Below are 20957 nucleotides of genomic sequence, written 5' to 3'. Positions count from 1 at the left end.
TATATGAAAAATTTGTTCCAGGTGGTCATTTTTTTTAGTTACTGCAAGAATAACATTAAATGTCGTAGCTACACTCATCAGACAAACATCATCACAGAGCTAATGTGACATCATGTACAGTGAGAGGTCATTTTACCAGACTTCATGATTTCCAGCTCTTTCTAGGATCATCAAAACACAAATTCTGCTGTTCAGTTAACATCCTTGTCTTTTTAGCAGCTTTTGAATTTTTCACGCACACCAAATATGGTTTCATCTTTCAGATTTGTCTCTCAATTAATAATAAATATTCAGCAGAACAGGATACAGAGTATCTCTAACCACATGCCCTGTATGATTAATGTGCTGCAAAGTTGGCGCGACAACTTGCTTCACACGATCTGGGAAACTTCCCCATTTCTCACCACTGCCTGGGATGAGGGCTAGAGCCAGGGGAATGTTGGCGGTCACCAAAAGGTGGAGGGCAGAAAAAGAGGCAGTGGACATGAGGGGAAAGAGATGTAACCTAAAAGCTGTGGTTAGATCCCGACCCTGTGGGATTCCCAGAAGAGCTGGACTCCAGTCCATCCAGGCAGTTAATTGTATTTACTTGGCACATATGGTTTAAAGTACTCCCTGAACATTTATGCTCATCTACTAAAATTATCATAGGTATTCATTCAGCGTCGCTTCCTTTGAACGTGACTGTAGAAGTGCAGTATGTGGTATTTGGATCTTTTGCTTGTCCAAAAATCAGTCAGATTTAAAGAGTAAATAATAAGTGGCTTGAAGGCCAAAGTCAGAATTCAAGTGGTTGCAGATAATGGGACACAACAATTTAGCATCAAGAATGGAGGAAATCCACCAGACAAACATTTGCAGCACTGGAACTAAAAATGAAAGTAATATCAGAAATTACAGAAACTGATACTCCGGAAACAATTAGGCTATTTGGTAAACTGGCCAAAGTCGAACCTTTGGGTCCTGGGACACCGTGGGAACTTTCATGATACGCGCTTCATACTTAAAAGTAAATGTTAGTGTAGACTGTATATAAAAGATGGATGTAAACCACTATGATGGCTGATCACTCCACAATCTGAAGCATCAGTGATAGTATTTTAGAGGTTGTCCGTTAACTAATATTAATTATGAATTATCAAGACTTTTTAAAATTATATTAGTATGTGCACTTGGCCAGTGGATAAATGTTTTTCTTGGATACTCTTGTTATTGTTTACAAGCTGGTTGCTGCCCAATAGTTTTTAGGATGAGGGGGAAAAAACTTTTCCAGATCAAGCAAACGTCAAACAGAAACAGAATTGAGATTTTGTGCAACAAATACACATACTGGTAAGAAAGAACTAGTTTCTCCCACTGCCAACTACAGTATCGTAATTCCTCCCTCTAATCCCCCCCAGAAGCTTGTGTTTGTTTTACTGTGGGGAGAGTATAGCTTATAGGGAATTACAGGATACACGAGGATCAGCCAGTAGGATGATTTTGAGTGTGTGCATACATTTGTGCATGTTTGTGTGCATGCTAGTACATCAAGTAAGCGCCACATAGTCACATCCTATGTTTGTCTGTAAAGCACAAGAAATCCTATTATGATTTCCACCATTATCCACTATGTATTTACAAAAATAAAGTCTAGAGGCCAGCATTCAGCTATACCACAGATCCAGAACACTGAATAATGGTTATTCAGTTTGTTTTGTTTCATTATTAGGTTTTTGGAGATAATAAAGATAAAAAAACAGGAAAAAAGTGACCGTAAAATGGTCATTTCAGACATAATTTAAAATCTATAGAAAATCACAGAAAATGTCTGTAGCCTCACAACAATATGATAAAATGAACTGAGATGACCTGCTGAAGTTCAACCTGAGCATCAGAATATGGAACAAAGATGATTTTAGTGACTTTGAAGATGCTCTGCCTGGTTGTTGGTTGTTGTTGGGGCTGGTCTGAGTATTTCAGAAACTCCCGATGTGATGGATCCATGCTGCCTTGTATCAAGAGTTAAGGCTGCTGGTGATACACACCACATCCTACCTGAGCGCTGTGGCTGACCAGTATACCAATCTAATGATGGCTGCTCCCAGCAGGACAATGCCCATTGACTCAAAGCTCAGATCATATCGAACTGGTTTCTTGAGCATGTCAGTGAGTTCACTGTATCCAAATTGCCTCTACGGTCAAGAGATTTTAATCCAATAAAAGCACCTTTGGGATGTGGTGGAACAGGAGATTCACATCATAGATTTGCAGCCGACAAATATTTGAAGAATGTTTCCAGCAGCTTGTTGAATCTGTGCCATGAAGGCAGTCCTGGAGGCAAAATAGTCTCCCACTCAGTGCTAGTAAGATGCATCTTATAAAGTGTCCAGTGTTGTATGTTTTACTGTATTTGGGAAATAACTAGACATTTTTACATAACTGTGAAAGTGTATAATTAGCAGTCTCCAGAACTAGTATTTCTACATTATAAACTACACTTCCCATAAATTCTTCTAAAGAATTGTATTTTGATACTGTCCTATTGAGCAATTACCATGTGTGTGTCAGTACTGATGTGTTTTACACGCACAGTTGTACAGAATGCCTTTCTTCCTCTTGACTTACAAAAGGCAAATTAAGATCCTACTTCCCATTGGTGCTTCACACACAATGTGTTTATGTTTCTAGGAAACTGCATTTGCAACATGTTTTTCATACAAAAGTGCAGGGCCACCTGTGCTAGGTTGTTTTGGCTGTGAGAAAATGAATGCGATTTTTATGTTTTTACTTAGCGGAACTATAGGAACTACAGTGTAGGAGAAAGTGTAAACGCTATTCACAACCCATTGTGATTCATAAGTAGTGTGTATGCAGAGTGCCAATAGGTCAATAGCTTTGGCCCCAAAAAGCCTTGTTGGTGACACGGGCTAATGTTTTGGGACTTCCTGTTCAATCTGTTGTCCTTTAATTTTTAATCTTCTTCTTCTTCTTTTTCTAAGAACCTTCCCAAATGGCACTGATGATCATACTCCTCCAAGATGCCTGTGCTCTCACAGCATTTCAAGCAACTGGTTTGATGTTTTCTTCATTCAGTCCTTTATTCCGTCACTGAAGGTTTTTGGTGTTCACAGTTGATGGATGACAGTCGGGGGTCACCTGTGACAGATGAGCATTTATGCTCTTCAAGACCATAATTATCCTCCAATCCATTCTCTTCCATTAATCCAACTGAGGGTCAGAGAAGGGCTGGAGCCTATCCCAGCTACCACAGGTCAAGAGGCAGGGTACACAATCTGAACTGGTCACCAGCCTGTCGCAAGGCTAACACATAGATACAGACAACCACTCACGCCTATGGGCAATTTAGAATCACCAGTTAATCCTGCATGCTTTCGAATTGTGGGAGGACACTGGAGTACCTGGAAAGAACCCACATGGAGAACATGCAAACTACACACAGAGAGGCCCCAGACTGGATTCAAACCCAGGACAATCTTGCAGTGAGCTGACTGTGCTGCATAATAATGTTGAAAAAGTCTCAAGTGTCTTTCTCAAGATTGCTTTCCTGTAAATGCATGCTCCCTTTTGCTCTCCACTTTTACTGTACGCAAAGCCTGCTTAAGCATATTACGTCAAAAGTACTGAGGAGGCTTTTACTCACAATACTATTACCACAAAACTCCAGGTAATCTTTGCAGATCATGCACGCACTGCATGTTAAGATATCCACTTGCACTCAGACTGTTGACACTAAATTGTAAACAGAATAATGGAAACAGCCTTAATTAAATAGTTAGAAATACTCTGAACGATAAAGCATTCTGCTCTCGTCTCGCAGGGATCAAACTGCATAACAGGAATCACATTCAGACACAAAGTCCTCCTCATGACGAGTAACAAGTAACTCGTGACGCAGTGTTTGATACTGCTACAAGATTTCAGTGAGCCATTTGTCTCACTGTAGCTTCATATCAGATGCTGTGACAATGACAGGGAGGAGGAGCGGCTGAGGCTGACTTTAAATGTTTAATATTCACTCGCATGCACGCAACCTTCGATCACGCCATCTGTACAATGCTCGTTCGGTACAGGAAGGGGAAAGGATGAGGACGAGAAAAAGGAAAAAAAAGAGAGGGAAGTGAGATAAATTTGAGAGAAGAAAAAACAGAAGTCAATTTGGGAAAAGGGCAAAAAAAAAAAAAAGGAGTAGTGCTTTAAGGCAACTGTAGTGTAACCAACGTGTTTGACGCTTGCTGACAGCTGATCCGTGAGCCACGGTGGGTGTGTGTGTGTGCGTGCAGATCAAAACCTATAATCCTATACCATACAAGGTTGCGTGACCGTTCATACCCTGCTGTTCTCTGCTCCACACACCATTTGGCCTAACTGGTCGCTCCCTCTCTTGCTCCATCTTTCTCATACACGTTTAAAAAACACACAGAGATAAAGGCAGATGAACAAATACATGCATACATCCCCCCCAGTGACAATGAGGAGAATTCTTCAGGGTCTGGCACAAACAGGCATCTGCATACACATGCATACACTTCATTAAACACACATATACACATTAGCATATGGGACATAGTCACGCAACCCCCTCGACCTTCCCACTTCTTGCTTCCTGAGCACAATTAACAAATATACAGTGAACGCTTGTTTTCTTTATTTGTCCACATCAGCGCACCAGCAACAGAACAGTGCTTTCCACCTTTTTTAGACTGTTGTGCCTACAGAGTGCTGTTACCCTTCACTCACCAGACACATCAGGTTCATCTGAACTGGTTTTAGTTTGCCTCCATAGTTCACCAACTATGATGGTATGATGAAACTCTTAAGGGGACAAGTAGCTCTAATTTGGATTGGCTGCCACAAAAAACTGAAATTGTAATATAGGGGAAAAACATATTCGTATTAATTTGTAATCCTAAGAATTTGCAAATAAACCCCTGAATGTGGCCGTCAGTTTTAAAATAAGATGGTTTATGCATGTGCCTGGGGGGCAACTAGCCAGTTGAAAGGTTACTGGGTGCATCCTGGTGATTCATAAACTAGATATGCAGGCTGCAGCTGACCATGACTCACATGCATGCACATATGCAACACACAACCAAGACCTTATACTCGTACAGAAAAGCAAAGCAATGTGCAAATGTCTAAGGAAAGCCACCGATTTGACCCAACCTGCTGTGTATCTCAAGCATTCATAATGCGAATCCAGTATATTATAATTATTATGCACTTCCACTATCAGTCCCAGGATCAACAGACACGCTCAGAACCAACAGGGCTAAAGTGAATGCTCTAATAATTTCCATGTGAGATTAGAGGGAGAGTACAGTGAGATTATGGAGCCACTGCCAGCTCTGTTTGTTTTAGGTTGTGTTCATGCTCCAGTTGACTGATTAATCTGCGAGGGTTACATGAGGATGTTTGCTCAAGCTGTCCCTTCTGCTTGCAAATGCTCCTGCCTACTGGTCACAGCTGCAAACTGCAGCCAAAGAAGCTGCAAGTCAAACAGCTGCCTTGACAGAAGATTATGCATTAGTGGCCTAGACTGTAAATACTGTGCTTGTCTGTTTTCTTACAGTGTTAATAGTAAACACAGATGAAATCATTAGGTCCGAGACGTAACCAAGGATTTGAAATTACACAACAGCATTCTCAGGAAATTACTTATTTGATTTTATTCATTTGTGAAACTGTAAAAAAATAGACATAAAGACAACAGTGCATTTGTTTACCGTTTCTAACAGTAGAACTATTAAACATATTCTCCCTCAAACCAAGAAACTATCTCCTACCTGTCAGATTAATGTGCAGGTCAGCCTCAATTTACACCGGTCATGACAAAAAACACGACACAATTTAGGACAGATTTTGCTGGATTTTGTAACGGTAATTCTCCTCGGTGCAATCTAATCCATAGTTCAAGTGCTGAAAGTACCAACAATAATGTCAACATGAAAGTGAGACACTCAGACTGAAGGCTTCTCGATTCCTAGCAGCATACAATTGGATTATTTCTCCCTCTGGAGTTAGAAAATGCTTTCCGTCACCACGAGGTCAAAATGCCACCCCAGAAAAAATAAAAAAATCCCCGAGGGGTGTGTTAAATACTTTGACCCAGAGCTGTTTATTAAGACTGTTTGTGATCTCTGATCTGCAGCAGGTGTTTTGCCCCGTCAGCAAACTTTTGACAAATGACTTGGCCACAGGTGGAGCAGACTTCAAAGTTACCATCCAAAAAAACCTGGGCAACAGTCAGTTTCTGCTACGTGTCATACACTGTGGATTTAAGTGTTTTGACCGGCAGTGGCGAGCATATAATCCAAAGGTTTAACTCAGAAAAACTGAAAATCCACCTAAGCCTTTGTCGCTCAGAAAACGTAGTGTTCTTTGCTAAAGTGATTTAAATTATTAGAGAAAGTAATTAAAGTCTGGGGAGATTAAACTTTGGTCTACATGGATCCACAGTGCATGATCTGAAAGAGCATCCTTTGAAGTTTCAAAGACAAAATTTCTTCCACTTTGAATACATTTGGGTTTTATTCAGCTTTCAGTCTCAGTGGAGTTTTTGTTGGTTTGTAATGAGTTACAATCTGGATCAGAATAAAGCAGTTGACGACCTGGAAGAGCAATCCGGCTAGCCAGATCCATAAGAAGGTGTTGTAGCCTTCAAACTCCAGGAAGTAGGCTGGGCCCAACCAGATGGCCTGTTTAGGGGAGAAAAATATGACAGTTTATTTTAAAAACATTGCCAGATGACTTCAGTTCTATGTATCCTATCACTCGTATAACTTTCAACTCAGCATGATCAAGATCACAATCAAGAAAACAAACTTCAGGGCTCTGAAAACACTGCCAACTAGGAGGTGCTACAAAATAGTGACCACTTGAGGCTAGCTCTAAACATTAGTCAATCCTCTTAGAGCTACATATTAAAACGCAGAAACACAGTTTTCTGCTTTCATTCTGGCACAAAAAAAATCCTTGTAGACAGTTTTACCCTTTGTGAAAACTACAGGTGGGTGAATTTGTACAAGGCTCATCCTATCAAGCCGTTCTGAGGCTTAAAAATTTTATTTCCGTGGCTAGTTGTCAAGCTGTAGCTAACCAAAATTTTGTCTTGCTGTGTAGTTGATTGTAGTGAGTGGTAAGGGACACTAAGTGGTGAGTAAAACTGTAGTATTTTTCTAGTGTGTAAGCACTCGTCAGACGGTATCTGTGTCTGTGCAATGCACCTGTACACTCCATGAATGCACCTTGCTAACCAAGGTGTTAGCTAATAGTGTAACAATCCTCCCTCTTGTACAAATATGGTCACTTCTGGCTACAACACACTAATATTAGAATTTAAAACACTAAAATTAGAATATTAAACTACTAGTCTGGGATTTTGAATGGAGAGCCCATAGATTCAGTCTATGGTATGAAATCTGATTACATTAACAAATGCATATCTGAATTCATATTTAACTGTAATTTTAAATGTGCTTAACTTAATTACCTGTCCAGCAAACCAGAGGAGCAGTAGTCCCAGCCCTTGTTTTACTGTCAGACTCAGGTTAGGGATGACCAGAGGAAGTAAGCACAGGTACCAGAGGAAGTACTGTGAAAGGATTACAAGAAACATTGTTAAATTTGTAAAGTCTGTGTGTTATGTCTAGGACAGGAGGAACAAAGTGAAATTATGTTAGGTATGTACCTGAGAAGTGCACACTTTGTTGAAGGTAACAAAAATGGCTGTGTGCAGGAAACAGCAGAAGGCCAGGTCTTTGTAATACATCCATGATGTTACCAACAGCAGGGCAAACTGCGGCAGGAATGCTGCCAAGCCTAGCCACTGGCTCCACGTACTCTCTGCAAGGCCGAATGAAATGTGCTCATTTAAAAAATAAATAAATAAATAAATAAATAAAGCTGTATTTCCCGCTGTACGTTTGCTCAGTATAACACAAAAGACAAAGGAAAATAACTCAACACACCTATAAATCAGATTTAACAAGCATTTTATTGCCTTCAAACTTCATCATTTCGCATGCTACACAATGCAGGCGTGAATGGTTGGATGGATAAATACCTGCAGTAAGGTAGAGCATGTAGAAGTATGGAGAGAAGTTGTGTCTGATGTCCCTTCTGGTCAGATGGTACAAATAGGTCTCATAAAGAAACTGCCAACCATACCTGCGTTTGTACGAGAGGACACACGTGTGAGTAAGAGTGTTGGTTCAAATAATGGGTCACAAGAGGCTAGCATTAAGTCAAATCAAAAACAGTACTTAGCATTGTTGAAAGTCATTCCTAAACAACAGTTTAACATCTTTAAAGTAATTTTTATGGCATCTGAATATTAACCATTAATGCTAATTCCAATAGCATTAGTTGTAGTAATAGAACAGTCATTTCTAAATCGTGAAAACGGTTAGTGGTGTCCATCTCACATGTAATAGAAGAGTCCTGTGAGTGTAAAGAAGACTCCGCCAGCCACACTTGCAAATAGGAGCAGATCTTGGTTGAAGAAACCAACAAAAAAGCCGACAAGCTTCTTGAATCTTGAGACCTTTTTGGCTTCATCTACCCTGATTTCAGCTGTGCGAAGGGTCAGGGCAATGGGCAGAGCATACGTAACAGGGTAGATCTTCATATGAACCGATAAACCATACAGCAGCGCTGCCCAGGTCAGACGCTGAGCTGGAAGAAAACAAAAAGAGCCAATAAACACAGAAGCTGTGAAAACACATGATCAAATTAATACTGATATATTTAACCCACACCTCTGCGTTCCATGCAGAGCAGAGTCCCCAGCACCAGAGCTGCCAGGATTGACTCAGCATTCCCTCGGCTGGACACGCCCATGGGCAACGGGTTGAGAAGCCACAAAGAAGAAACACAGCGTGCAGTCTGAACATAAACAAGCAAAAATGTATTTTTGTATTTTTATCTGTAAAAAAAAGAAAAAAAATACCCCCCCCAATAGCTCATCTAATTAAATAAAAAAAGAGAGACATGATGAAAGAGTGCCAGTCACAAACCTCAGCTCTTAGACCTCGCAGGCAGAGGACTTTGTAGATGAGCAGTCCTGACAGCACATCGCATACAATGAAGAGGATCTTTCCAAAAACCATGTTAAGATAGATGTTTGGGGTGAGAAGCCAGGCCAGCAGAGGAGTGTAACGGTAGGTTGACCTGTTGTATGGGGACTCGCCCTGTAAAAGGAATTCCCCATATGAAAATGCTGAATGTGATATTAGGTTAAATAAAGGGGTTATATATGATAACCAGCTAAAACAGCCATTTCATCCAAAAGCCTGACAGAAATTTTGTCTTCTGTTGATGGTTTCATACACCATTCTTAAAGTGCTAGAATAAATATCATATCTTAAACATAGCTTATTTTGTTAACATAGAAATGTAATAAGGACCTCACTACAAAAAATATCCTAACATAAAAATAATATATTTTTATGTTTCACTCTCTGCATCTCTGGAAAGTTAAACAACAACCCCATAAATTGGCTGTATTTGATACAACTCCAACTAACTTCATGTGTTAAATATCCAGGTGTCCAACACTGTCTGAACTTCACTTAAAAGTCAGGCATTCTCCTTGATGTGTGTGTCTTAATATTTTTCTTTTCTCCTTCCACCGATCTTGTGCCATAGAGCTACTCTCTAGCCTAGCTCTGTCGGAGGCTTCTTCCTGTCAAACGGGATTTTTTTCTTCCCACAGTCTCCAAGTGCTTGCTTTGGGGAGTTGTTTGTTTTCTCCCGAATAACTGCGCTTTATACCACATTGAGGGGAATCCTGTTACGATTTGACGTTATAAAAATAAACCTGCATTGAACTGAATATACTAAGCTTTGGTTTGGTGACCTAACAGCTTCAATTCCAGGTAAATCCTAGTTTATAAATTCTCCATTTAGCTCAGTATTAAGTAATGTTACCACCCTTATACAACTGGTGCTTCTCACTATTTTTCTTTGTCAGCGTTATATCAGCAGGACATTCAGTTTTGAGACAGTTGTTACCTCAGTAATGAACCTCGCAGCATCTGTGAACACATGGTAGTCAATGTCAGTGTACTTCACCGCCATTGTCCTGTCCTGATAGTCTCCATAAGCGACCAAAGCCAGTCTTATAACGAAGGAAGCCGTGAAAAGGATATGCTTTTCAGTGAGTTTAGATATTAGCTTCTCCATCACCAGCCACGGAGTGATTAGCAGGTAGGACTGAGAGCTACGTTGGCTATTTTTCTATGTTTAACGTTACTTCGCGTCCATATCCTTTCTATTTAGTTTACGGACTTATCAAACATTAATACTAGCGAGTATTAATCCCATTTGAATGCCCCAATTTCAAATATGACAACACGGAAGTTATCCGGAAGTGGCATTAGCAAAATTGTCTTCTTCGTATAAATTCTACAAAGGGCTTCAGTGAGCACAGCTAATGCAATAGCACCACCTACGGTGTTGGAGTGGGACTGCTATTTAAAATTGGAAATTATGAAGCTATTTTTAACAGTTATTATTATTACTCTCTTTGGCTAAGATAAGTATTATATTGCATTTAAACAATATGAATAACTTGTTTGAGGATTGAAAGTTACTGCCCAAGGCTTGGCTGATACAACTTTTGTGGTTTCAGTTGGTTACAAAGGCAATATTTTTTATTTATTATTCTTTAACAGAAGTGTAGAAAGTAATCCAGTGGCCAATTCGAAACTGCTTTAAGTCTCCTTTTTTCCTACTGGAACAAAACAATGGCAAAAAGCCCCCCCTAAACATTTGAAAGGACTAATATGATGTTAGAGAGACTGACGGTGACAAGTGTAATACCAAAAATTCTACATTAAATGGTTAAACAGCATTAGAAACCCCATCCTATAACACTTGGCTGAACCAGGTAAAGGAAAATGTGAGTAAAAGGCATTTTAAACATGGAGCAGTTGCAAACCACACACTTTATTCCACATGTAAGTCAAGGGATACATAAAAATGACCTGGACTCAATGCCAGTTCAAGCATTTATGTACGTTTTTATAAATTCTCCAATTATTATATGATTTTATAATTCCATATAAAATGTATTACACTGTTATAATTATTATCTTTGGCTAAGCTAAGTATGATATTGCATGTTTTCAGATAAAATGCATAGCACATTTTTTTAACCAAAAAAGGTGCAGCTGGTGTACAGCAGGTTAATAGAGGCACATTGTAAACTTTTTCTTAAGGTGTAAGGCATATGATAACAATCTAGTCTTCAAGATAGATAAAATAGGGTATATGACTGCAGCAAACAGGGCCATACGTGCATTACGACATAAATCAAAAGATCAAATTAGGTTAAACAGTGCAAGACGACAGTATTCAGAGAAGAGACACAAACAAGGGGTGAAATTTTTTATAAAAATTACACACCGTCATTTTTAATTCCTCATCCTGGTGGTGTTGATATACAGGCCAGGAACATAGGGTGAGATTAGCATAATGAAACTCTTGAGCAGGAGCTCTCAGCAACAACACCAAATTCGATTTTACACCAGTCATGTTGTAACCTCCCTCCAGCTGAGAAACACCACTCTAAACGCGCTCACATGGGGGAGCTGTATCGGCCAGCGAAGAGGATGCTCGAGGAAGGGTTGTGCCTGATGAAGAAGAGGAAGGGGTGGTCGGCGATGAATCTGGCTGGAATCCTGGCGCAGCGCAGCATCATGATAGCAGCGGTGGCAGCGGCAGCCTCCGTTCCCTCCTCGTTGACCTCCACGAAAGCCTTGTGCACGACTTTGGACAGCACCAGGTCATTGGCAGGAGACATGCCTGTCACAAAACAAAGCAAAATAACATATTTGATTTATGTAGAATATGGAGGTGATGGAAATTACGGTGATTTAAGAGAACAGCAGCAGTCCGTTCATGTTTTGGGCTCCCGTTTTATTGTGCGGCATGTTCCAAGAATACTTCATACCAGAGAAGTCACTCTTTTGCATGTCAAAGGCATCCACCATGCCCATGCTGACCAGGACAGTCTTCATGTCGTAATTCTCCTCTAGCTTGAATCGAGGCAGGCCCACCGTGACCTCAATTTCATCCATCATATTGGGATTAGTCCACTCCACAAATTTCTCAAAGGTCAGCTCCTTCTCCAGCTAGAGATGGGGAAAAAAAAAAAAAAAAAATCATCCACTGTTTATGTATTTCATTGGTTTCATTATCCAAGTGTGCTTGTTATACCATCTCCAGACCCGTTGTGCCGTCCTCGATATTTTGGGGCAGAAAGACGACCATGCTGAGCTCATTCCCTTTGTAAGGCAGCTCGATGATCTGTCGCACAGGTTTCAAACATTAGCGTGAATATATAATAGTGGCTATGCAACTGTTAGACTTAATCATCTTAGTTTATTATAACCTGCTTCCAAAAATGTTAACATGCAATGCCGTGTAATACAATAACTTATACAAAAACAAATCCAGAAAGCTGGGACAGGGGCAACATAGCACTAAAATAACTTGTAGACCATTAAGCTTACAACAGTGTGGTGTTAAAAAGAAAAAAGAAACAAAACCAAAAAAAACCCAAAAAAAAAAAAACCAACACCATTAAATACTTTTCAAAAGGCACTAAAATCCCTGTGCACAAGAGTCAAGGGTAAAAACGAACAAACAAATTGATGTTGGCGACAATCTTTGGCTCGTCAGATTGCACTGTTACAAAACTGACATGATTTTGCAAGAAAAACAAGTTCACAGGCTCTGGAAGACTTCAAACCAACGTTGGCAGTAAATACAGTTCATTCCTGCAAATCCAACTTTATTCTCTACCTTCCTTGGACTGAGGAGAAGTGGAAAACAATTAACCATCTTGTATGTGCAGTTCACAAACCAGCATCCACGATGATGCAGAGAGCATTAGTCCACATGACTTAACCACTGAAGCTGAACCCACCAAGGTTTTGAAACAGCCTGAGCTGCCAACCAGACAACATTATGGTTGTGTGTGTGTCTCACACACACACACACACACACACACACACACACACACCCCCCAAACTATTTTAAATGCTACCAAGTTAACAGGTGATGGGTTGCCGGCCATACTGACTGATTTACTGCAAATTACCTGACAGTTGACTTCATGGATGAAGGTCAAAGGGAACTTAGACTTTTGGTACATCATCTTCACTGGCTTAGTGTCATTCTGAAATATGAAAAAAAAAAATAACATGTGAAACATCACCAGCTGAAATCTTACTTTGTCACGAGTGTACTAGTTCAACCTGAAATTGGTGTTGAGTGTATACAGAAGTGTATGAGAGCAACCGCAGTTAGAAGCGAACCTGCTCGAGGAGAAAAAGTGAAGTTTTAAATCATTGGCTTGCAAATAAATAATGTTAAAAATAGTTGTTGTTTCTTTAAGGCTTGTTGAGCTACTCGAGAAATGCAAACAGCAGTGAGAGTGTGACTTTCACTCATCAGGTGAAGAGCAAACCACTGCCAGCCCACTTCTTCTAGATTTCCAACTGTTTGCTGGCAAGTTAATAATAACAGCTGGAAAGGCTGAGATATAACAAGCCTTGTTCTTGAGTTAGATTTGCTCTCTTTAAGTCATGAGACGGTTTAACATCACTTCATGCAGTTCTAGGATTTTGTCAGCCAGGTCGAAGCATAATGACTTTTTATCACTCTGAGCAAAGTCTAATGTGTTTTTTACTGTGTTTCATCACAGCTAACAGAAATATCTGATCGAGAGGTGCCGCTAAGAATGTGACTGAACACCATGTGATCTTAAAAAAAGAAAAAAAAAAAGACCCTTACCACAAACACTGTCAGGATATATTATATATAAAAAATAAAATCAGCAGTATTCATGCAGCTGCTGTATTACCTTGTTGACTCGAAACTGAGCATCTTGTGTTTGATCCTGCTTAAACTGCTTGTTCCAGAGGCCCTTAAAGTAGATGGCATTGACCAACACCAGCCTGGTCATGGGGTCCAAAACACCCTGAGCCAGCAAATCCTTAATTTTACCTGAAGGATACGTTGACACGTGTGAAGCAACGACACAGACGTATGTAATAAATACTCTACTAACATCTCACAGAAGAACAGTTCTGCAGGACTACTAACCAACACACTAATACTATAAAAGTTTTTTCATTACAACTTCTAACTTCATATCAGTGGAAAGTGGACATGTTTAGTGTGTTACCCACCTTGTGTTGTCTTCTCCACCCAGCTGTTGATGTTGAGCCTGGCAGCATCGAAGCTTTTGATGAAGTCCACGGCCTCCAGCTCAGCATTGTAATGCTTCTTGGTTTTTCCCAAGAAATCCTGAAATCAGTTAATGACACACTTATAAATTCTGAACACCCAAACAAAATAACCTTTTAGCTCTGTGGGATTTTACTGCCTAATCAACTACCTCATTCTTTCCTCCACAGCTTAAAGATTTCTCTCATTCTTTAGGGAAAAAAAACAAGCCACACGAACAGAGACACACACCTCAACAAACTGGTAGGACTGCTCCCCATACAGTCTGTTGGCAACGCTGAGAGAATATGGAGCATCTGACTTGTTGAGCACACTCAGCAACTGCGCAAAGCTGCTGTGGACATCATCCTGACAATCCTTCGTTTTCAGGCACTGTGAACAAAGCAGACAACTGTTCAAAAAACAAAACAAAAAAAGCACTGGATTCAGAGAAGCCATGACCCAAGCTTAGAGAAGCCTTTCCACAGAGCATTTACAGCACATAAAGACCCACACCATCCCACCACCGTGTTATCATTTATGTGGTCATCTTCAAGTCCAACTGCTTAATAAGAACGAAGTAGAGTGTGTTTTTACATGGTGCACATCCACAGCTAAAGTCACAGACGGCTGTAATGTTGGGTGCTCAATTTGTTAACAGAGTTTTCTCTCTTTATACAAGAGTGATTCTCTGGAATTACACAAACAGGAAATGGAAAAAGTGATGCGCTGTCATAGGTTCAAACTTTGAAGGCTCAAGTGACATTTACAGCATCTGCTAATAAGAGATAAAAAGAAAGAAAACACACAGAAAGAGGTCATAAAAGGACACGGCTATATTCATATGCATTATGTAATGCTGTGGGGTTTGAAGCTGTTGGACTCGCCACATACACATTAAACCTTCAGTAAACATCACTGCTGCTTTTACCCGACAGTTCAAGACAGCAGCATGAAGGACATCAGCAAAGCAAAAACAGAGTACAAACACAGATGTGAAATGCTCTGTGAAGCTCTAACATCTTTGTTTCCATTGATCCCCTCACCACACGGCACTGTTAGATCAGCTGTTAGTAATATTTCCCCTTTTGTTAGTGTGCAATTCCTGTATTGCTGCTTTGTTACCACCTTCCTCAGATTCGGCAGCGCAGACTGGGCCTGCTGTTGCATGTGCATCTGTCCCGCCGGTGCGTGCTTAGGCTTCTCTGCCTTGGTGAAGCAGAGAACCTAGAAGTGCGATTCCAAGTGCTCACTGTTACGTTCAACGTTTGTTTTTCTATTTTTAAAAAACAAAACAAAACAGTAATTTATGAGCTTGTCCTTAAACTGATGTGTTGGCCGAGTTGTAGACTTCAATCTGATACCTGAACAAGAAATCTTCTAATGAGTCGCTGATAATGTTCAATGAAACACTTTTACACAGTTGTGACAAACCCCTCAGTTGAAAAAACAAAATAAACAATAGAAACAATTATAAACAGTATGACCATAACTTCCCTGCATTCATTTGCTTTAAGCATAAAGAATATTTCCTCTACAGAGGAATTTTTTGAGAACCAAAACATTTTAGCCAGAATCAAAGTATTATCATTTTAAGTAATTACAACATTTTATTTTGTGTTATAAACTCTTACTTAAAATTAAACCAGCAAAATATACAGTCAAATAAGGTAACAGGCAGCCAACTGTCCTTACAGTAGGTCCCCAGATGCCCCTCTGAGCCAGGCTCATCTTTCTGTGATGGTACAGCTGAGCCAAGCTGACTCAGAGTAATCACACCCAACAGCCGTGTCTGGTTGCACTTAGCACAGTAGTGTATAAAACTGTGGTTGGGAAAACACCGTTTACAGTAAGTCGCTCTTTTAAAATTACTTGTACCAACTCGCAGAGAAATAATGTAAGCCAAAAAACAACAACTGTGTTAGATCTGGATTATTAACATAAGTCATTTTTGACAGCAGTGGATTTACTGCATGACTTTGTGGGGTACATCATTATTTAAACAGGCATCTCGTCATTCCGTAAATGTATGACAGAATTGGTTATGGATTTGTTTCTTACCAATAATTAACTCCAATTTAAGTTATTTGGCCACATGTTTTGAACCAATGAATCCTAACCATGGGCGCTTGTAGCTCGGGAAGTGTCTCTGCTCTGGAAAGGCTGATTGTAGTTAGCTGCTGTGCAAACTAACAAAATAAAATAAAAAAATAAAAAATGAAACTTGTTTATAGGAATATGTATTGTTATGTTAAATAACAGACTAGTCAGCCAATGACCAGAGCAGTCTGAGGTGAGTTAAAGTTAAAGTTCCTCGAATATGTATTTATTATTGAAATGATTTGAATAAATACTGATTTAACAGACAGAGTAAACTGGGAACCGCCCAGTTAGACTGTGAAACAGGACACCTTGTATCCATACATAAGCCACAAGCCACTGGTTTATGTATGGCAAGATCATCTCAACACAATCACATCTATCAAGAGAAAAGAAATGTCAGGCAACAGTGTTGGACGAAGAAAACAGGCGGCATAAAACACACAGATTAATGTCCGATATATCATCTGTCATCATAATCATGATAATCTGTCATGATAATCTTCGAGGAAATTCTTCAAAGTTTTTCTTCCACGTAATCTCTAATAAATCCATTATGTTTCAGAGTGTTATCACAACAAATGACTGGATACAGGTGGAGGTTCTTTCCCTCCCATATACACCCACACCCACCAGCATGACTTCACTGGGTGTGACTTGGCTTAAGAAACAGTTCTGTCCTGATGTTCTTACAGAATTACGAAAGTTCAATAACCTACCAAGAGAGGCCCAGTAAAGATAACCACTGAACGAGTGAAAGAGTCACGAGTGTCTCACAGTCTGGCCTGTGCAGTTTCACGAGGTTTCACCATCATGTGGATGGTTCTTAACTGGTTCTTTAAGTTCTGCTGGGAGATCTCGGATCCTGACATTTATGTGGATGCTTCTTTGAAAACTACCACCTACTACAGGACACGTTCAGAGGTCTTATGGAGTTCGTTTGTCGATGATATGGAAGTGTTTTGGCTTGGTTTTAATGTTGTGGCTTGTCACTGTATTCAGTCATAATTTAAACTTATTTAAATGCTTCCATTCATCCATTCTCTTCCAATACAGGGTTGCAGGGGTGGGGTGACTGGAGCCTATCCAGTATATTCCAGTATGTGTGAGGCAAAAACATATTTTATTTCATAGATTCAGAATTGTGGGTGGTCTCTAGCTACACCCTGATTGAGTAATCACGCCCACGTATGTGCATTGCTAAACAGGACTGAATTATTGCACTAATGTTGTTTGTTGAGGAGATAAATGACAAGTGTGTGCAAATTCAGGAAACGTCAGTGCTCCTGTGTGTTTCTTACTCACTCCAATCGACTGCAATATTTGTCAAGCGAACGATTGCCCAACAATCGTACAGTCACTGACACTTACTCACAAAATGAAGAATGTGATTGCACTTTGTCTTTCCACTTGAACTTCTGCCGCAGGCTTTTTTTTCCCCCTTTTTTTTTTTTTAAATACACCCCACAGAAAGTTTAACTATGCATCAAATCTCAATTACTACTCTTATTAGCCTTCATAGTTATCTTTTAGCTCCTTCCCTGCTTTGACTCTTGGTGCAGCTCAGTTGCAGAAGCCACATCTGTGTGAAAAGTAGCTGTTTACCTACAGCTACACAAGAAAAGAGACAGCTTGCATTAATCTTGCTTTTCTATGTCAACTGCTGTGATCGTTTTCAAGGAATTTCTTCAAACTTTTTGTTCAAGGTACTCTCTAATAAATCCATTATCTTTCAGAGCATTATCATTTCAAATGACCAGATACACGTGGAGGCCCTCTCTCTCCCACACACCCACACCCACTAGCTTGACTTAGCTGGGTGTGGCTTGACTTCAGGAATCCTTTTGTCACAATCTTCTTAGTGAATGTTAACTTCCATACCAGCTACTCCTGCTGAATATAAGGCCTCTCTGCTGTTTATTTAACCAGATGGGCAGTTCTTTAAAACCCCTCAGTATCTCTTATTTAATTTTTACTCTAACAATACACTGATTGTCAATCTCATGTCTAAAGACCTTTGAAATGCAGGGCATGCTCCACAGCGTGAGCCTTCTTCTCCATAAGGTGCTAAAAGCATAGCTCTAATTTCTATAAACAATGCAAGTTCAAATGCATTTTATGTTTCCACAAATGTGCTTCAGTGCCTGATATGTCTTAGTTAGGGTAGTGTATTACTTCTTCATAGACTGCGTCAAATATTCTTCCAGTTTCCATTTAGTGCCTCAGCTTGGACAAGTGCCTGCTTATGAAATCCAGGCAGCCAGACAAATGGGCATGCCCGCTGCACAAAGGGAACTGATAACCCGTACGGATTACCTGAAGCTTTATTGCTCTTACACTTCCATTTTATGGATCCTGTTCCCCGAGTAACGCAGCACAGGGCTGACCCTCATAAAGGCTGAACAGTACAGATCTTTGTCATTTTTCCTGACACTGAAAGTCAGAGCTTGGTGAGTCACACAGTAGCTTTGCGGCTTTCTAAAGATCAAATTCGACGCCCTATCGTCATGGAGCTTTAATGTTCAGCGTTGCTTGAAACGGCCTCTCAGAGCTCTTTAAGTAAATGAAAGGGGTCATTTCAGAAGCCATGGATTTTAATGGTGTTTGGAGGGAAATCCACAAGTGCGTAAAGCAGAAAAGCAATGAAACACATCACAAAATGTAAGCTAACAAGCTTCATAGGGTAGAATTGAACCAGCTTCAACAAGCTGCATACAATCTTTAACAAAGGCAGCTGCACGACTGTACCTCTGACATCTGTGTGGCTGTGTTGCCTCTGGCCCCCAGCATCACCATAGCCAGGGCTGAAGAGATGCTGAACGGGGAGAAAAAGATGTTTCCCGTCTTGTCGTTATTGCTCAGCTCTTTGAGCAAAGTCAGAGAGAAGGCACTGTTTGTCTTGGACAGAGGGGTTGCAGATGCCATTGTTTCTGGTATAAAAAAAGAGAGGGCAAAGGTGTTAATTATTGCACTAAAGTAGGATTAATTAAGTGAATTAAGGTTCACTTTACCTAACCCTCCCAATCTTCCGAAAAACACAACAACAGAAAAGATGTGATTATTGTTTAGGGAATTAGAATGACGTGCATCTTTGGTGGTGTGTATGCAGATTTACCTGCAGACTGCAAATACACCAAGCAACAGTTCAACTTCCACATTTGTCAGTCACATATAAACATCCCTTTTTTGAGTGCACATGGGGGAAGAAATCTTATATTGCTATCATCGATCATTACTATGATTAAAGTTCTTTACACAGAATTTAAATTCAGTACAGGGACTGCATAATCTGAGCGACTATATAACTTGGATTTTTCCACATATCTGGTTGACGTCATCTGAAAATTATTGCGCTGCATTCAAGTAACACCAACCATCTGCACACCAGATAAAAACAATGCGTCCCACAGTGCACAGCCTGTCACTTACCAACGCGGACTTTTGTCGAGGTCTTCAAGCGATCAGGAGTCTTTCTGTGATGGCAAGCCTTCTGCGTGCAGCATCGCTTTTTATTTACAAATCGGCACGCCCCACGTGAACTTCCGCGTTCTCGAACATCACTGTACGGAAGCCGAATGGAAAAATTCCAGAGTAAAACCACTTCGTCACTTACTGTACAGGAGCAGGGGTAACGCCTGCTGGGAGTTTTAGGTACAATACAATACAATACAATTTTGTATTGTATTGTACTCCTTCAATGCAAGGGGGAGAAACCTTTTTCCAGTTAAAATACTTTAAAGTACAAGTTTAAAGTGAGGTTTAGTCAGTGAGGTACAGCGCATGCGACCTCGAGGAGAAAACGTTTTGCAGGGACTGACGACTAAAGTTCAGAGGCTGCGCTGTGCGATACTGCAAATTTTAGTGTCGATCCAATACCAAGTAGATATGGGGCCAGTATTCCTTCATTCAATAATAATATTTATTTATTTATTATTCATTTATTTATTAAACAAAACTCAGTGGATAACATACTGAACTTAGAGGACAGAAGCAAACTATCAATCCAATACCAGCATTTTTCTTAATACTATGGACATTTGGAGTGATCTGTCCACCTCTAGCAGAGGCCTGTGCAAGAAGCTGGATTTTGTCTTTTCCAGGCAACTTCAAGGTTAACCCTGGGTTTAGGTGGTTGATTTATTGCCTGTGTATTTCACTATGGTAACTCATTCTGGATCAGCAGGTATACCACCTAATGAACAATCAGTTGTCTGGAAAATAGTGTCACTATTCCTGAAAGATCCTTCAAACATCTGTGTGCAGCGTGGGAGAGTCTTACAATAGCCTCAAGACATTTCTCAGTTCTCTAATGTATAAATTTGATTTATTTTTTGTTGCAGACAATTTTATAATTTCATTGTTTTATATTCTATTACAATCTATATTTGTACTTTCATCCAATTTGCATGTTGACTATTTGAATTCTGTTTTTCTGTACTTTCTCTCAGACTGAGGTAGGACGTGAAAGAATAAAAACTAAAACAATCTTTACAACATTTATGAAATATTCAGTAATAATCAATCAGATATCTTATTCTCTCTTTTTTTGGCTTTCTTTCCTTGCTTCACATAAACAAGACTTTATTCATAAAGCAGATCTTATCCAGTCTTAAAGAGCT

At 39.9% G+C, this 20957-nt stretch overlaps 2 protein-coding genes across 3 annotated transcripts; both read right to left on the bottom strand.

Annotated features, from left to right (window-relative positions):
• Positions 1–6512: 6512 nt before the first annotated feature.
• Positions 6513–10423, bottom strand: pigm (phosphatidylinositol glycan anchor biosynthesis, class M). The gene is made up of 8 exons (XM_005754215.1): positions 10015–10423; positions 9018–9191; positions 8760–8886; positions 8427–8676; positions 8066–8169; positions 7691–7845; positions 7493–7594; positions 6513–6698 (listed from the first exon to the last, which is right to left on the bottom strand). The coding sequence occupies exons 1-8, from the start codon at positions 10183–10185 to the stop codon at positions 6531–6533; spliced, it is 1251 nt and encodes a 416-aa protein (XP_005754272.1). The 5' UTR covers positions 10186–10423; the 3' UTR covers positions 6513–6530.
• Positions 10424–10930: 507 nt separating this feature from the next.
• Positions 10931–19895, bottom strand: LOC102216221 (leukocyte elastase inhibitor-like). 2 transcript variants are annotated; one of them, XM_005754213.1, is made up of 10 exons: positions 19768–19895; positions 19087–19268; positions 15367–15465; positions 14491–14631; positions 14202–14319; positions 13874–14016; positions 13109–13186; positions 12223–12312; positions 11957–12137; positions 10931–11808 (listed from the first exon to the last, which is right to left on the bottom strand). In XM_005754213.1, exons 2-10 carry the CDS (start codon positions 19261–19263, stop codon positions 11582–11584), a joined length of 1254 nt encoding a protein of 417 aa, XP_005754270.1. In that variant the 5' UTR covers positions 19264–19268; positions 19768–19895; the 3' UTR covers positions 10931–11581. The 2 variants fall into 2 exon arrangements, with proteins under 2 accessions (XP_005754270.1, XP_005754271.1); XM_005754214.1 differs by lacking the exon at positions 15367–15465 and having other exon boundaries at positions 19768–19893.
• Between the last annotated feature and the right edge of the window lie 1062 nt (positions 19896–20957).

The sequence above is a fragment of the Pundamilia nyererei genome, unplaced genomic scaffold (genome assembly GCF_000239375.1).
Source record: "Pundamilia nyererei isolate P.nyererei 1_Seehausen unplaced genomic scaffold, PunNye1.0 scaffold00524, whole genome shotgun sequence".
NCBI classification, from domain to species: domain Eukaryota; kingdom Metazoa; phylum Chordata; class Actinopteri; order Cichliformes; family Cichlidae; genus Pundamilia; species Pundamilia nyererei.
The sequence above is the reverse complement of the archived record's forward strand: the minus strand, read 5'-3'. Positions and strand labels throughout refer to the sequence as shown.

Bases quoted from the DNA above. Each gene is read 5' to 3' on its own strand.
- pigm (XM_005754215.1), bottom strand. From the start codon at position 10,185: ATGGAGAAGCTAATATCTAAACTCACTGAAAAGCATATCCTTTTCACG. The intron at 8,677-8,759 runs GTGTGGGTTAAA...GTTTTCTTCCAG, and splicing joins GCTCTGCATGGAACGCAGAG to CTCAGCGTCTGACCTGGGCA. The intron at 7,846-8,065 runs GTATTTATCCAT...TCGGCCTTGCAG, and splicing joins CATGCTCTACCTTACTGCAG to AGAGTACGTGGAGCCAGTGG.
- LOC102216221 (XM_005754213.1), bottom strand. From the start codon at position 19,263: ATGGCATCTGCAACCCCTCTGTCCAAGACAAACAGTGCCTTCTCTCTG. The intron at 15,466-19,086 runs GTACAGTCGTGC...TCGCACTTCTAG, and splicing joins CAGCCACACAGATGTCAGAG to GTTCTCTGCTTCACCAAGGC. The intron at 13,187-13,873 runs GTAATACAGCAG...TTCATATTTCAG, and splicing joins CTCAGTTTCGAGTCAACAAG to AATGACACTAAGCCAGTGAA.